We start from the raw sequence: 18,035 nt of genomic DNA, 5'->3' as shown, positions 1-18,035 counted from the left end.
TTCACACAACCGTACAAAGCCAAATAGATAGATGATGGGAACAATATGAGATCAGGAAAAAAAAATACTGTCTGAACTTAAAACTAGATTCCTCAGTAAGGAAGTACAGTTTAATATTAAAAAAAATATTTGAATTAAAACTGCACCTTCACAGCTGCAGTGAACAAAAAGGCAATTAGAGTACTCAGGAGGGAGTGAAAAGAAGCAGAAGGAATGTTTGGGAGGCAAAAAAGATAACTACAGGAGCTGACAAAGCACCTTGAGAACATTGTCAGAACTCTGCTCTCCTTCTAGATTTATTTGTCCCCAGGCAGAGCAGAAGTGAGGTCAGAAAACAATTCTTAAATTTTTTTTTTTTTTAGTCAGAGTTCATAGCTCCACTGTCCTGAAATACCTCATTGCTGGTATCTCAATATATGCTTGCTCAACATGCCAGAAGGCATAACGCACATGAAAATTTCCCTGACCCAGCACTGGGCAGGCCTCTATGTTTATTTGGGTTGTTGACACTCCTGAAACTTCTTTTGCTGGTGCTACCAGTTTTTTGTGGGTCTTCTGAATAGCAACCTCCATGTCTTCAAATATTGCAGCTTAAGGCAAAGAACACTTTTCTTCACACTCTTACATGGTTTTGGTACTCATTAATATAATGACATGAGTGAGAATTGCTTTATCAAAATTTTAAAAACCAGAAGATTGGTCAAGAAATATTTGTTTGTGTAAGGTAAATCTAGGATTAGGGGTTTTTTTAATCTATTTGGCTACCAAAACTAGATATGCCCAGATGTGTTTCAAAACTTTCCTCAACCATGAGCAGAATCTTCAACTTATTTAAAAAAAAAATAAAAAATGGCTGAAAGCACAGTTGGATGCTCACACTGCTTCCTAGAGCTGAGCCCATGACAAAAGCACCAGCCCAGCACACCCCCTGACCTGCTGCTGCTGCTCTGTGCATGAGCGGTCAGAGGTAAGACTCAGTTGTTAAAGTGCCTGCAGGTTTAAGTTATCCTGCTCAGCACTGGAACAGTGGAGATGAACTCACACAGCCCACAGGCACCTCAGCTAAGAGGGACAACTCCCCAGGTGCTCTGGCTCTGTGACATCCGTTTGCCAGACCATGTCCAGGCAGTTTAAACAAGACCAGAATGGGCACAAGAGCCAGAGCAAAACTCAAGACATATAATTCCTGAAATATTTATAGTGTCCTGAGTAAGAAGTTGGCTGATGCTGTGAATATACCTTAAGACAGGAATCAGCTGTAATGCAGAATACACTGGGTGAATTGAGGCTTCTAGAAAGACACTGCCCTTTCTAGCAAAAATGTACCATGGCATCAAGTCATGCAGGGTGACACAACAGGACACCTTTTGTGCATCTCTTCTTGGTGTGACAAACTCTATTTTAGCAGATTTACTTTGCACACAATCAGAAAACTTAAATAAAAGCATAAGCATGCAGAGACTGAGCTTCAGAAATGTTTCCCACCTTAAAATATGTCTGAAGTAGCCCTAAATTCAAAACACAAGCTTTTAATGGGTCATTCTGCAGCAACACAAGCTCTTCTCCCTGCTCTTTGTAGTGGGAGGAAGCCAAACATACTCCAGCACTGAACAGACTTACTCTAAAATCTGAAAGTGGTTCTTTTTATTCTTAGGATATCAAGGCCTAGTTGCATAATATACAGACTTTTTAATTTTTGCACTTAGCAATCTAGGAAAATACTTTTTAATCCATCTGGAGATTAAAGATCTCTCCTTACATACACTATTGTGGGAAGCAAAAAACTTATAATTAATTCATGTGAGCAGCTGTTGAAAGACACCTTAACCTAACCCAAAGGCTTGTTCTTGAACAAAGGCTTTGAGATGTTTTTTTCCTGCAGAAAGGCTGGATGGGGGGAAATAACTTCCCATACATACCTTGTAGCTTTAGGATACCAAATTACAATGTCAGCATCAGAACCTACAGCAATTCTCCCCTTCCTTGGGTAAAGGTTAAAGATTTTTGCTGCATTTGTGCTGGTAACAGCTACAAATCTGTTCTCATCCATTTTTCCACTGTACTGCAAAAGAATACAAAAAACCAAACTCATTACTTTTTTAAACAGGAATGAAAAAGCTGTTCCTCTTCTTGAAAAAGCTAAGATGAGTGACCTTTTTTTAGGTGTCATACTGAAGAGTTTAAAAGAAGTAAAAATAACAATTTGTCTCAGATGCCCACACTAAAATGTGCTCTCACTGAATACCATAACTTTATCTTACTTTATCCCACAGCAAAGAAAAGACAACTTTAAAGCTAAACACTCTGTGGATCCAGTCCTAAGTCAACTGAAATCAAATGTTTTTGCTGGCTTGAAATCCATACTCGTGCCCAGTAGGTTCGTCAGGAAACATCTCCCGAGTATCTAGGTTTTGGAAAATGGTGAGACAGTATTATGGAGAGTCTAGAAGATGATAAAGAAGAGCCAAGGCACAATGTATAATACAGGAAAACTGATTTGCAAATTTCTTCAGCAATAACACAGAGGACAGTACTGTTCAGTAAATGTTGAAATCAAGTAGTATAAGAAACAGATTTGCTGATGTTTACATCAGCAAAATGGAAAATCATAATGGATATAGATGTGTCTTGGGACTGTCCACTGCTATGTAATTAATTTAATCCAGCCTCCATGACTGTTGTTTGCTCGGAAAGCCAGATACACTGGCAGCAATATTGTGCATAGTCAGTCTAGGAATCAGAATGTCACAAAAACATGTTTATATGTCTGTGGGCAGTCATCTGAGAAGAAAAGCATAATGAAAATGGTGAACACTGCTCTTCTAAATAATGGTGTGTGGGAAGGGAGGAAGCTGTCCAGACAAACATTACACAGTTGTGTAATATTTTACAAAGGAAAAAAGGGAGGATAATACCGATTGAATAACTTCTTTAAAAATTGTCTTGCCCAACAGGACACACTGTTCAAAAGCCACACTGATGTACATATTTACATCTCACTTTCCTAGGAAGCTAGATTTCAGTTTACACCATAAAGAATCACACTAGAGCTGTGCCACACCTGAACATAAGCAGAAGTGTGTGTTCTTTATATAAACCACCCCAAAACCAATAAACAAGAAAGATCATGGAGCACATCCTTACCAAGTGTGTGAGGTTGATAATACTACTGTGACCAGTAAATATGCTTCACAGTTCATTATCAACATGACTTCACTACCACAAGAGAACTTAATATTAAATAGAACTAGAGCCTCCAGAACTGCTTTTTAATAGCCAGAACAATCATAGCACCCCGTATGCAGCAGATCCCTCAATAGACTGCCTCACATCCCCCACATCAGACACTGTCCTGAGAAGCACTGAGCTTTCTTGTGTTGGTACTGAGAATCTGAAGTCAGTGAGATTTGAAGGTGCTCATTTCATCATATCATACAACTGAGGCATATATTAAAGAAGTGTTTCTTAAAAGCCAAATTGGAAGGTGAGAGGCACATACCCAGTACAGAAACTCTTCCAACAGCTAAGTTTGAGAGAGATCAAAGAGGAAAAAATACAATGCTGATCAAGTTAAAACTGTGGGTATCTTTCCTTTTATTTTCATTTCGTCAGTTGAAAAAAATGTTGCAAGGAAATGTACTGTGCACTACCACTGAAACAGTAGCAATCCCTTACTGCTGAATGATAGAAATGATTCTTTAGTGGTATATTTTAAGCACCAAGAATCTTCTTCCATCTTCCAGGACCATAAAATGAGAGTTAGTAAGGACTCTGTCACGGTCTTCGATCAAAGGAGTTATCCTATGATAAACACACTTGATAAAACTGGAGAGATAATAACTGCTGAGAGATTATATTTTGTTGGAGAAATCATCTACCCCCATGTTTGGACATTTTGATATACTTACAACGCCTTTTTCCCATATGACTGACATTCTGTCTTCCACACCATTCACTCCATTAGGGATTTTTGTGAAGTCATCTTTTCCCAGAGCTTTCTGGCATGTGTCAAAGGTGCAATTGTCAGTCCCTGTCACAGATAGGTCACCGCTACAGAGAAACAAAGTTCATTATGAATCAGAGCATGTACCAGACAGCGGCATATAGGAAAACATCCTTCAAGGAGAAAACAATACGCCCTGCCAGCCTGCCTTCAGTTCTGTCTTCCAAGAGCAGCTCCACAGGAACAGACAGTTCTCCTATGAAGAAGTTTCCTCTCCAGAAACTCCTTGGAAGAAACCAAGCACCAACACTAACATTTTACTGTGGATATGTCAAAGGTGTCCCACAAGTGGAGTACTGTTCCACTTTGCCCAGAGCAAGCAGCTTAGTTTCATCATCATTTTGTGCAATTTTAGTCTGTGTCACTCCATGTGTCCTGTGAAATTACTACAGATCCACACAACAATCAGTGAGTGTTCAGGCACACCTTCACAGGCTCTTTGGTCAAATTCAACCCTTTTGTGGAGTTAACCTTAACTGTTAATGAAATGCGAGCAAGTGACACATTAACTACAGGTGTCTGAAAGATATTTCTTGTTCTACTTTTCTGACAGAGATGTTATGAAGTGCATAGCTTCTATGTATCTTCAGAAGTTACCAGGCTTATTTTATGTGCAACATTCAAATTTCAAGTGAAAATGGCAGCTGACAACAGAACCCAGAAAATCTAGCTGTAACCTCACTTTTTACACATTTCTCAGTGACTTACAGCCTTACTGTCCTCCTAGTCATGTTGCAATTTTTGCTGCAGTATTAGCAAGGCAAGGCTTATTGAATACAGTCAAATGGGGACAGAGGGCCACAAGAGTTCAGAGAAACAAAATCTGATATCTGAAATGTTTTTCATCTATGGTTTCACTTTCTGTTTCTTCTTCTTGATAATGTAACATTCTGTACTTAGAAAATCTCCAGAGCATCAAACAGTTATTATATAATCCAGACAGAATTTGCTGTGCACTTGGGTATCAGCTGTCACTCTTCATCTGCTTACTTGGCCAGTAAGTTCATGAGGAAACCAGGAGTAGATGGATCAGGTCTCAGTGGAGGTCCCATCACATATGCTGCAGCATGAGCCCAGTCTTTATTCCAGTAGTTAGTGCCATCGGTGCCAAGACCAGCAGCAATAGGCTCCCCATAAACCACCTTGCCTGAAAAATGCAAAGCAATTGTGTCATCATCAAACAACATAAAAATGCATACCTTGTATTTTTTCTCTTGAGGATCTTTTTGGTGGCAATGAATTTAAATTTGAATGAGTGTTTCAAATTAAACACCAGCATATGGAAGGACATAATAAACTAAGTTATAACACAGCATCTTTGTTCTGAATATTCTGCTGGTGATCTTACAATATATTTCCTTACAAGAACATTGCTTGGGCAAGTTTTTTAATTAAATTGTTGACAGATATATTATAATGGGTTTTACACATTGTTTACAAGACTTGTGACTGAGATTTCAAAAGGAACACAGTCCTCAGTTGCATTAATTATGTTCAAGATTCATGTACTTGGTAGCAGCTATTTGGTGCTCTGAAATTACTGACAATATAACAATGTAAGTTAATACATACAGCATACAGACTTTGAAGGGTGGTACTTTTAATCGTCAGGCTACAATTGTGCCAGGAAGAACAATGTGGCACCAGACATAAACTGAAAAGGATAAAAACATTTCCCAAATCAAAAATAATAAATAATTTAATTTTAAAAGTTATTTAATCTTTAATACTTTGCTGCACATTATTTTAGTTTCCTCAGAACTGGACACCAACCCAGACTAGCTGTTACCCTTTGGACAGAGCTACCATATTTTAACTATTTTTTTCCTCCTGTGTAAGATGGGTTTGAAACTCATCAGAATAAGATGTTTCATTCCCTGAGGAAGTTGTCCAGCCACTTTGCAGTTTTGTAGCTGGCAGGTGGTAATGCCTGCAGCTGCAATGGTCACTGAAGAACCAGAGTGAGCTGGTTCTTCCACACCCACTCATAGGCTGTTTGGCTCTGGTTAAAGGCAGCCTCTGCTGGATCCCCACAAGAGCCTTCTCCCTCCCTTGCTCCCTACAAACTGTGGGCATTTTGTTATGGATCCCAGATTTCACTCCAGGCTCAGTTTTTATTAAAACTACCACTGCATTACCCTGCAAGGCCTCATCTGGTAATTGCTTGGCAATACAAGACAGTGGCCTTTCTCTGTCTTTCTGTGCATAAGTCACACATTCACGGTATTGTCAGAAAGCAACAAAGCAAACCTTTGCAGACTGCACATCAGACTCTGTTTTAGACTTGAAATCATGACTTAGGCAGTGATTTGCTGTTTTTTGCATCTTATGTTCAGATCTTAAAGCACTGACTATGAAGCCAGGTGAGGAAGTGATATGACCACTCATTCAGTGAGGAGGTTTGAGTCAGATCAGTGTTTTCCTAATGGAGAGCTGCTGCAGGAGTTCGGGTCTTTCCTGACTCCTGCAGGAGATCTTGGCCTTCCCTGGGCAACTCTAAGCACTGTATTTGAGGGCAGGCTGCCACAAATATAGGTGTATAGAGAAAACTTCTGGGACATATATAATTAATCTGTCATATTTATATATTAGGCTTTTGGCAGATTTTTACGATCAAAGCCATGAGAAAGCAAAGGGAGGGGGAATTGTGTGTGTCTCTCCTACTGCATCTAAACAAGCTAAAGAAACTTCCGTTCAAAGTAAACCTGAACTATGAATCATTAGGATACATCTATAAATGATTAAAGTGGCAGTAAGAGAGTGAGTTTTAGCTTTCATAAATAATTTTCTTATCTCAGTTTCACAACATCAAAGTGAAAGGACGTTTCCATGCTCCCAGTTGGATATGCTGAGTTGATTCTAACTCATGTACCACAACTGATTTCTGCAGTCAGAATTTGACTTGACCAGCTCCCTTTGTTCCCATGAGTTGGAAGAGTAGAGGTTTTTTCCACAAGTGATTTTGAGTCTGAACATTGCAGTTTCAACAGACTACCTCTGCTGACTGAGAAATTTCCTGCATTCAATTTGGACCATGACTAGCCAGACTGAAGGATAAAATAATATCAAGATTCTGCTTTAGTCCAAATAACAAGGAAATCCTGCACTGAAACTCTTAGCTCCATTGGTAACACAGATGTTCCGTATTAAGGTTATTCAAGCTTGATTGACTTCTGTCTATAGGCATTAAAGTAGAATAATCCAGTAATAAATCTGGTCTTTCCACTTGTTATGTTTTCTTTCATTAAATAAAAACCAAAAAAACAGAAACAACCAACAAACAAACAAAAACACCCGAAAAGTGTTCTGCTGACATCTCTCTGAGCTACTGGGAAATAGCTGTGGATGTGGTGACTTCTTCATCAGATTCCCAGACTGGCTAGCAAGATTTATTTTCACATGGATTATTTTGAAGAAGAGAAGAACATTCAACTGCAAATTATTTTACCACCTATCAAAACTCACAAAGAGTTACAATATTGATAAACACCAACAAACATTTACAATCTTGAAAAACTGGTCTGAATGTGCTTATTCCAGTAGAAGTTTTAGAAGCACTTAAGATAAAGTCATACGGAGCAAAGAGACTCACTTACAAACTGTGCTCTGAAAGGAGCAGAACTGCAAGGCAGGGTTTATTAAATCAGGCATAGCATTGCATCTTAGGCTTTATACAGTCTGGATCTGAGATGTCCTGCATGAGGTAGCTAAAAAGTTGGCATTTTCAGCTGCACACCTGTGCTCAGTATCAGCTTGAGAGTCTGTATACGCTCAAGTATGGAGATGCCCTTCCTCTCACTAAGAAGAGACCTAACGCGTGACTGATGGTAGGAACCAACTTTGTATGTCTAAGCAAGCTTCTTGGAATCTGGCCAAGTACATATTTTTGCATGCAGTTTTTAAAAAAGGAGAAACATTTTAAAAGTTTGTGGTTTTTTTAGCAAGATTTTGCTCTCCACTTCTGATCTTCACTAGAAATTCTCACTTCCCTTGCTGTAACAATACAATTAAATGAGCAAAGGGACATGATCTTTAATCATCATACTAGATGATCTTTAAGGTCCCTTGCAACACAAACCATTATATGGTGTCCAGGCTTTAGCACACTCAGACTGAAAGCATTTTTTAGGGGGAGACAGTATGAATCATCTAATCCTAAATCACATTTGATAAGCCTTGCTTTCTGCATAAGCATTTCTGGTGGAAGGAACGGGTGACAAGGCCACATCAGTTTTCCTTTGGTACTCCTAAGAAGAGAAGGAGCTGCACTGCCTGACAAGCACTCTACAATGTTCTCTTCTCATTGTAGGGGAGATTTTAGCATAACAGGATCATGATCCTTTTTGTCTTCCCACTTAAGAGAATAAGACTGACATGCACACAGATATAGCAGACTGCCCTTCTGTGGAAGAATATAGTTCCTCTACCTATTCTAACAAGACTCAAGGTCATATTTTGCACACGGATGAAGAAACAGCCCACAGAGACGAGCAAGGACAATTCTCACAGAGAGGTTCTGTCTTTGACCCTCTAAGTGAAGAACTGATGAACCGCTGCTTTTACAAACAGGTTGGTAGGGCACCCAAAAAAGAACATGATGGGGTCAGGAGTTAGACTGTCCCTCTCCAACATAGTCACAATGTGGAAATTTTGGATTTCCTGTTGACATTCAGCAGCTATTACTGACGTACATGAAAAACTTGCTGCTACAGTCTGGAGGTTTCCTTCAGTGAGTGGTGTTGCTGGAGATCAAAGCAGACATAGGTAGTGAAGTTTGGCATGGAGGGGAGAAGGAAAAACTTTCACTCATCTGTTTCTCCTAAAGTTTGCTTAATCTAGAATAAGAAAATAAGTCATACAATCTGTATGACTGATTTTAGCCTTTAAGATCTGAACCACAGATCATAGAAGACAACAGAACTATGCTTACTGTCTTCAGCAAACTGTATTAGGTCTTCTGGTCTCCAAAATTATTTCTCACCTTGTATATCTAAATGAGGGACAAAGAATAGGGCTCTGACTTACATTTTTGGCTAGGAAAATCACCATCCCATAGAACTTGGGAAGCAATGCTTCAGTTCTGGTATCACACTGTCACTCAGAAAATACATTTCACTCACTGAAGACCATCCTTCTGAGGTCAGTGATGGAATTGGAAAGGGATATCAATCTTCCTCCAACAAGGGTAGGGATGAATACGCACACACATATTGTACTTCATGCTAAGTGATTGGAAAGGACCAAGAAAAACATCACAATTGTAAATAGCAGGAAGCTTGCATCAAGACATGGAGAAATAATTTTGGAAAGATGAATAAACTGTATTAGAGTGAATTTTTCAAATTCTTGAGAGCCTTCCAGTATTTAAGAGTTTACAAAGTTTTCACATTACAGTGGTTTTTAACCTGTCCACATTGAATGTCTTTCACCATAATATTTGAGTTCTATTTATGTCATTCATACAATAGTTTGAGAATTTTTTTTTTATCTGGAACACATTGCTTTCTACTATCACTTTTCACTGAAGTACGGAAAATAACTTCTACTGAAATCAACAGTAATGAATTTATAATTGCCAAAATTTATACAGATCAGTCTCATTAAAACTATCATTCTTGTAACTACCTTTACTCTAGTTATCTTTTGCAATTTCTTTATCAATCTAAGATTTTTGTTTTCTAAACAATACCTGCTATGCAAATAGATATTAACTATGAAGAGATGTTATATGTTGCTGTGCACAAAGGTAAGCATTAATGATTCTGACTGCATCAGCCCAGGAAGCTATAAAATACAATTTGCACCACAATAAGCATAAATTGTCCCAATTTCATCTTTTTACATATCAAAGAATCATACATTCATCATCAGTTATCAAACTGGCACTGCAAACTATTCTTATAACACATGCTTAATAATATTTTACAGCATTTACTGTCAGCATAAAATTCTGTATTTGAATAGTGTATTATAAAACACTATCTTATCTCTTTTGTGTTCACAGCCAGTGTTTCATCTTTAAGCTGGGTATTTTAACTGTTGTAACAGCTTCTTGTAGTTAATGTTCACACCGTGCCTGTGTACAAATCAGTACAAGTAACCATGCAGTGATGGATATAATCCACATTCCCAGCAGCACTGTCATCTAGTGGAGGAATCTAACATAGCACAACACCAAAAAATGTGCTTGTAAAATACATTCTGGTAAGTTCTTTTATAAACTTGAATTACTGTTAAGTCTTACTAGAAGTCATAGTTAACACATATTCTGCATAAACATATCCAGCTATATTAACACAATGACATCACACTGGCTTTGATTCACCAAGCTCTCATACTCTACATTTTAATATTAATTATCTATGCCCTCTGTGAAGGCACTATCTAAAGTCAGGAAATAAGGAAAACGAGGTCTGTATGCAATTCATGCTCAGTCAGGTGAAAATAAGCTGTAAATGCAAAAGATGTAAAAATGAAGTAAAAAAGATGTAAAAGGATAATGAGGAAGGATATTCCATAACGTTTTAGGTTTTCCAAGTCACGGGCTTCTTTCCTACTCCTTCCACCTATCTAATGTCTCCTCATAGTACTGTAGTTCCACAGGCTGCTCTGGATGAACTTACAGATAAGGAGATAAAACATTCTAAACACCTACAGCCTTCAGGCTGCTTCTAGTCTGTCCAACAGATGGTCAAAAACGTTAGGCTCCCTTGGCTGACCAGACCTATTTATAAATGCTGCAATGCAAACCTGAGACACCCTGCACTGGAGGCAATTGAGGCTATCAGGCATTGCCATCATCACCATAACTTCTAAGTGCCCAGTGAATAGGAGTTGTAGTCATGTCATGGCACTGTCTGTAAAAATATGGTGTGGTCTCTGCTGTAGAATGTCTCAACTAAATAGTGGGCAAAGTCTTGCAGACTCAGTGGGGGGAAATAGCAGAGCATTTATTGCCTTGGACTGGTGACATCCTTTTTAATGCAATAATGCTGTCCTGGCCCTCACTTTGACCTGGGAGGTACAGTATGAAGAGAAGAAAGTTTGCTCTGAGGAGAAAGGAAAGTCTCAATTCCAATTGCTGTTCTTCCACCATGCTCCCCTTGGGCCCAAGAACACACACACAGTTTAGACATCCCACTCCCAAGAAATTCACCCATATTCTGAGCCTTACGGCACTCATGACAACTAGGATACCAATGCTGTGTTTGGTTTCCCATGATCCTTTTTCCAATGCCATTGTCCAAGTATAAAAGAATTAGGACTTTTACCTTCTCTTCGTGCATTACTTATCACCTTTGCTGAAGATTTACTCATTACATGGACTACGTAAAGGGGGCAGTTTACAGCATTTGCTATGGTAATTGCTCTTTGTGTAGCTTCAGCCTCCACCTCTTCAGGACGACACAGCTCGTGACCCTCAGGGCCAGTTATTCCCATTGCCAGCATCTTCTTTGCACCCTGAACACCACACAGAAACATGTAAGAGTCAGATAAAGTGTAGCCAAGGAGTCATGAACATGCTGCCAGTTAAATGGATTCTAAACCAGCCATTGCAGCTTGTTCAAGGGAAGAAAAAAAAAAAAAAACAAGGCAGTTACTATTTTTTCCAAGATAGGTTATTGTTATTTTATCTGAAATCCAGTATATCTCTCAATAAACGTAGGTCTCAGAATACCTAAATAAATTCAGAGAACACACTCCACTGGCTTGGAGGGGTAAATCACTGCTTTTGAAAACCCTACTCCTCTCTGAATATGTGCTCTTAAATGATCACAGACAGTAACTGTTACAGTACTAACTCCCACAGAAAAAAAAAAAAAAAAGGAAAGGTTCTTATTAAACACAAAGATGTATATCCACAGCCTCTGAAAAATCATAGGTTTTAAGAGGCGTAAGACTTTGTCTCTACTATATTTCAGTAGCCTAAGATTTGCTGATTTTAGATTATTTAGCAATAAATTCATTTCTGTTTTGGGACCTAAGGCAGAGTCAAAGCACTGTTGACTAGAATAGTTGAAGAAAATATTCTAGTATAGCCACTATAGTTATAACTGGTATCTAGCATAATCAGGACAGTTATACTCTCAGTGCCTTCACACAGCACTCAGGTGGCAGTGGCAAGTGTGAAGTGAGGTTAATTACTCATAGAGAGATGTTGAGGCCTTTCTGCCCTGTCAGTGAAGCTTTGCTTTCTCCTTACTTCTGGATTTATTCCTGTTAGATAAACTGACTGTGTTTGGAGAGACCTAGGATTAGGACCATCTATGTTCCTGAGTTTGATGGACAAAATGTCAAATGTGCACCTGTGCAATTAGTTCCCCATTCTCGGCATGGACTTGAGCAACTGCTCCAAGTTCTTTGCAGCAAGAAAAGGCTGCAAATAACTCCTCATCATTGACCATGTATATATCTTTATAGGCCATAAACATCTTGAAGGAGTTGACACCTTTGTTTTGAACAAGATGTTTCATTTCTTCCTTCACCTGAAAAACAGACAGCAATTTTCAGAATGCAGTAATTATCTTTTACATGTTAGTAATCTTGTACAAAGAAATTGTAAGTGTGAAGGGTAATCCTTTACTCACTCATCAAACATATGTTCAGTACAAACAGGCAAGTCACATATTTACAGACTGACTTATACTATTCTTCTTGTATTAAATTAATTCTCAAAGTATATAAATGAGTAGCATGGCTATGCAAATATTGGAGGCACAAGAGAGTTGCATGAAGGGAATGCCTTTTTGCAAAAGATACTGAAGCAGAATTTTATTCCAAATAAACCCCCTGATGTTGAAAACACCCTGTCCAATATTACAGTCAATGTATCCAACTCACACAACACAGACATTTGTGCAAAAGTGATTTTCAATATTGGATTGTAATAGGTTTCAGCTTCTGGTAAACAACAGAATGACAGAAAAGATCTCATCTCTTAGAGCTTTGTCCTAACTCTAAATGACACACAGCCTTTTGAAATATTTTGTTGTCAAACAAAATGGTTCCAAAATGCTAAATGCAAGTCTGTTGTTTTGGGTTTTTGTTTTTTTCTTGTATGCAGTCCTTGATAAGATGCCCTGCTTCTGCTAGGGTCTGTGAAGCCCAGTAAAACATTATGTCCCAAAGAAAGACACAGCTTTTAGTCCAAAGGTTTCTTGCTCAGCAGGTTAGCTAGAACATCCATTATGTAACTTTGGCTCTCTCTTCCCAGTAAAATGATGGTGACAGTAATTGACATAAATCTGTAATGCTATTACAATTTCCATGGGATTAATTCCTTTCAAAAATTAAAATATTTTACTTTTCATCTGCTCTCTAATTATCTGGTTGGATCTGCCCAGGAAAGGTGAGATTTATAAAAAACTCAAGGAAGTTTTTTCAGTTTATCCAGAGGAGGGATGAGAGCATATCTTGAGTGGGAATTATCAAATAAATAAATAAATTATAAATAATAATAAATAAATTATCAAATAAATAAGGCCCTGCTGGCATAAATATAGAGGCATGTAATTTATTCTCTTCTTCCCTATTTACTATAAATGAGGGAAGGCATTGAAAAGAACGTATGTTTTTAATCCATACTTTAAATCATGAGGAGATGAGAGCTAATCAGAAGGGCATGAAATATCAGTCTTCTTCACCCAGATCCTTTACAGCTACAAAACATTAGGCCTTTCTATTTCTTTCAGTCATGGCCTTTAAAAACATTTAAATTCTTAATATAAACCCGAATATTTCATTGTTTTACACCTCTCTAGTTTTACTGGATTTTTCAGTACTTCACTGTTCTCTACTAAGGCTGTTTCAAATGCACATTTACTCAAACTTCACTGGAAATGAAGTTTTATTTTATATCTTTGCTTAAGCTAGAAATTGTGGTCAGCCTATTTTAGCACTCAGTATACAGACTATCAAAGATGTGTTGTTTGCAGAGTGAAGACTTTGGTACACATATTTAAAAATGGAAATTACTTAATGTATCTGCGTACTGATGCATAGTTCTCTGAGAATCAAAAATGATCTTGTAATAGATATCAAGCACCTGAAAAATTAATTCATTCAGTAAAGCTTCCAGGCTATTAGCAAACATTCACTCAACAAGGCTGATTCTCCCATATATAAATTCCTAAAACCTAAAAGGTTTTTTAGATAATCTCACATTCAATTTACTATTGGCTCCAGTCCTGCTTTACTTTAAGGGGATATTATTGCAGTTACCCAGGAATAGAAGTCTTCCTTTACACACAAAATAAAGTACCATATTTTGTCACGTATACCCTTATTAAAAAAACAACAGACAAACCACCAAGACTCAACAGGAGCATAAAATATCAAGTGTTCAAGTATAAAAAAGGCAGAATTATTGCAAAAACCTTTTTCCTCCTCTCGTCTGCCTAGTCTTGGTCTTGTACAACTGCTACCTTTACCTTTGTGTAGTATTATCCAAAAACATAGACTATCTGCAGACTTTCTCTAGTTTTTAAAATACATGTACTTATAGAAGGGTGTGGGATATTTCAAGTGCTGTTTTTACTTACAAAAGTAACTAACCATTACACTGCCAGCAAGCTGTATTTAGCACATGAGGACTAATTCAAAGCAGGTGTGATACCAACTCATGGAATTGATATTCAGCTCTTGTTTCTACCTTGTTGCTCCACCATGTAACCGCCACGTGCAGTGAATAATCACAGCAGACTTTTGGGTCTGCCCAACTTTTCCATGTATCAAAGGCCTCAGTAAGAGAACAGCCTTTCTCAGGGATGGCAAAGTCGATGATCATAGTGGTTCCTCCTGCTATAGCAGCCTGAAAAGAAGAAAGTCAATATTTAGCAATCGGAGAGAGTGCAGATTTCCTCCCACCTTCTCCAACTCCCTGTGCAACAATTAATCTTAAACACTGAAAAGCCAAAAGCCACTGAAGAGTTTCCCTGAGTGAAGTCTGAACTTGAGAAAATGATTGTGGAGATTAATTTCATTTGCTTTGAGAAAGATGTTCTCAAAAGGTATTCAGGAAAATCATGGTGAAATTCTCAGATTGAAAGGAAAAGTTTTCACACATGTACAATAACTTATCCTAGATTTTGAGATGAGCCTGTAGCATTCATGCATCACTGAGTTTCCTTAAGTGTGTGGAATCATAGAAAAAGAAGAGCACCAGAAGACCGAGGTCAACTTCAGAAATGCTTCCTCAGAACCTATACAGGCCATAAAAGAAGCCTGTGTGACAGCAAATTATTAAGGTTTAGATACACAATAAAAAAAAACCCCAAACAACAAAAACAATTCAGTTTGAACATACACTGTGAAAAACCCCAAACCCTTGTCTAACACCAAAAGGATTGTAAAAGTGTTTTAAAGTTATTTTTATTAGTGACAGAATATCATTTAGTGAAATGCATAGCAGATTTTCAAAATAGAATGAGGTATTTACATACTTCAAATAAATATTTTCAAGTAATTAAATAAAGAAATAATTCCCCCTTACTTTATGAATGCACGAGAATCAAAAAGCAAGCTCTGAACAATATCCCTTTGCACAACAGGTACAATGACTTCAGATCAAAATATACACAGTTCAAATTCATGCTATATTACTCTTCCATTTTCTAGATCAATTAGTCTCTTCCCTCCTTTGGTTCAATTAGCACTCAGAAGCAAAATTGTAAATATGTCAGTATATTTTGTAAAAAGAGAGGCTGGAAAAATGAAATAAATATTTGAAAATCTGTGATGAGCTCAGCAAAACATTTTCTCCAAGAAAAGTTCTTCAAACTGTCAAATATTTTTCAACAAGACTGTCTTATTTGTTAAACAGGATTTAGAATTAAAGAATATTTGTAACCTTCAAGAAAAAAAGATGTCATGGGTTCCACAACTCTACTAAAAGTCTCTTTTTATCCCCAATGCTTTTTCTCCTCTCTTTGTAAAGAGAGGTGCCTTTACTTATTTAACTGAATGAGTAAATCTTAGCTAATCATTGCAGCGTATTTTGCAATAGTTTTAACACAACTCTGTCTCCCTGAATTTCTTGCCAAAATATTTGTGCGATAATGACCTTCAGTGAATAGCTCTGAACACTTCTCACACTTTGACCTGGATTAAGAAGGTCCACAATATCTAACTTGATATCTGATCACTAAGCTGGCTCTAGAATCTTCTTGTAGGCACCAAAGAGACTACCCGGACATTCGGTTTTGTATATGCAGTCTCTGCTTCGCAGCTTCCCTGTCCAGTATCTCAAAAAGTTATTTAAAAAAACTCAAAAACCAATTACTTTCTGCTTTTTAGCAAATCCCAGTTCTGCTGTGAGAGGAACAGGATTTAACAAGCTCTCTGAAGGTGCTGGCTACCAGACAAGCCAAGCAGGGCAATGTGATCCCTTCTGTGAGCAAAGATTTCAGTCTTCACAGCAAAGCTTTTAGAAAATTGCCTTAAAAATTTTGGGTAGATCTGTATTTCAACTATATGGAGATGATGCATAATACTGTTAATGTGAGGAACTGATACTCTATTCACATGCAGGGAATATAATGAGATAAGCTAAAAAGCTAAAACCCCCAACACTGCAAATGTAAAACTGAGAGAAATTAGATAACTCCAGAAAGTTTATTTGAACTGGACTTGCACTGAGAGACACAATAAACTCCGAAGAGAGTGACAGAAGAAAAGTGTGTATTCCCCTTTATTAACAGAGGAGAAACGACAGATTGCCACAGAAGGGCTCCAATGACAGTGGGGAATTAAACTGTTGCTTTAGTTAAACTTTGCTCAGAAAAGTATGAACCTTGATGTACGTACCAATGCACACTGAGGGTAAGTGCCTGCCTTTAACACTTGCCACCCTCAGCCAGATTAGTTTCTGAATGAACCCAAGTAACACACTAGTTGAAAGTAGACCTCTGTGTAGTCCAGCTTCCTATGACAATGTCCTGGTCAAGGGACAGTAACAATTGCCTGTGCTTGATTCACACTCCGCTCTCTCACTCAGAAGTAATGCCAAATAACCAGCAGACACACCTGAGAAAGCCCAGGTGCTCACACAGACACACATATGTGCACCCACCTTGGTTCCAGTATAGAAGTCATCTTTTGACCTGCTACCCATGAAAGGGAACTCCATGTGTGTGTGAGTATCGATGCCTCCAGGGATCACCAGCTTGTTGGTTGCATCCAGCACAATGAGTCCAGTCGAGGGCTCTGGGTTTAAGTTTGGTCCCACCTGCTGCACTACTCCATCCTCCACATACACATCAGCCACCACAGAGAGGTCATCATTCACGACTTTTCCCCCCTTGATCAAAAGTTTCTGCTGAGCCTGTTTTTGGGGTGGCATGACAGCCTAGGTGAGAGTGAGGCCTCAACTTAGAGAGTTGCTCTTGCCTGAGAGTATTTCCCTGCCCACCCTCCTCCCAGAGCAGCAGTTATCTCCAAATGGCCCTAAACACACACCACACCGTGCTCTTTAAATGGACATTGGAACTGTCCCCACTGCCCTTGGCTGCTCCACCTCCCACCTCCTGAGTGGCTCAGCGAGCCAGATGGGGGCAGAGCACTGGCACCAGGCCCTTTCTGCTCCGGACTCTGCCCAGGGAAAGGGAAGCCAGGCTTTCAGGAGGGTCTGGCGGGGTTCTCATGGCACATGCTCCAGCCTGCCCTATGCACCTGGGCGTTTGCAGCATGCTGGGATGCTTTGAAAATGTGGCCATTCATCACTTTGTGATGCCTAAAGGCCACCCAAGCTCTTCACACCTGCATTTGAGGAAACCAAGTGTGACCTGAGTTCTCCACAGAAGAGGCCAGGGAGCCCAAGGGTGACCTGAGGTCCCTACAGCCTCGTCCAGGGAGCCTGAGAGTCCTGCCTGTGCAGAGGGGCTGGCAGAGTGCAGCGCTGTGGTGGTTTAAGGGTCACACATTTCTCAGTTGAGACAGCAGGGTCCACTCTGGGGCCATGAGACTGAGCCACCACCGGAGCACACTGTTCATCAGGAGCTGCTCCTGAGCTGTTTCTCAGGAGACGATTTGTGAC

The 18,035-nt window shown here is 38.9% G+C and overlaps 1 protein-coding gene across 1 annotated transcript in view; it reads right to left on the bottom strand.

Moving 5' to 3' along the window:
* The window catches only part of DPYS (dihydropyrimidinase), a 28,866-nt gene extending 11,399 nt beyond the window's left edge, over positions 1–17,467 (bottom strand). The window contains exons 1-7 of the mRNA XM_050322541.1: positions 17,073–17,467; positions 14,655–14,813; positions 12,310–12,489; positions 11,275–11,464; positions 4,994–5,150; positions 3,909–4,050; positions 1,920–2,062 (exon numbers count right to left, since the gene is read on the bottom strand). Of these exons, the coding sequence (XP_050178498.1) occupies positions 1,920–2,062; positions 3,909–4,050; positions 4,994–5,150; positions 11,275–11,464; positions 12,310–12,489; positions 14,655–14,813; positions 17,073–17,342 (1,241 nt within the window). The 5' untranslated portion in view covers positions 17,343–17,467. The remainder of the gene's footprint in view (positions 1–1,919; positions 2,063–3,908; positions 4,051–4,993; positions 5,151–11,274; positions 11,465–12,309; positions 12,490–14,654; positions 14,814–17,072) is intronic.
* Between the last annotated feature and the right edge of the window lie 568 nt (positions 17,468–18,035).

The sequence above is a fragment of the Myiozetetes cayanensis genome, unplaced genomic scaffold (genome assembly GCF_022539395.1).
Source record: "Myiozetetes cayanensis isolate MyiCay16 unplaced genomic scaffold, myiCay2020 scf1, whole genome shotgun sequence".
NCBI classification, from domain to species: domain Eukaryota; kingdom Metazoa; phylum Chordata; class Aves; order Passeriformes; family Tyrannidae; genus Myiozetetes; species Myiozetetes cayanensis.
The sequence above is the reverse complement of the archived record's forward strand: the minus strand, read 5'-3'. Positions and strand labels throughout refer to the sequence as shown.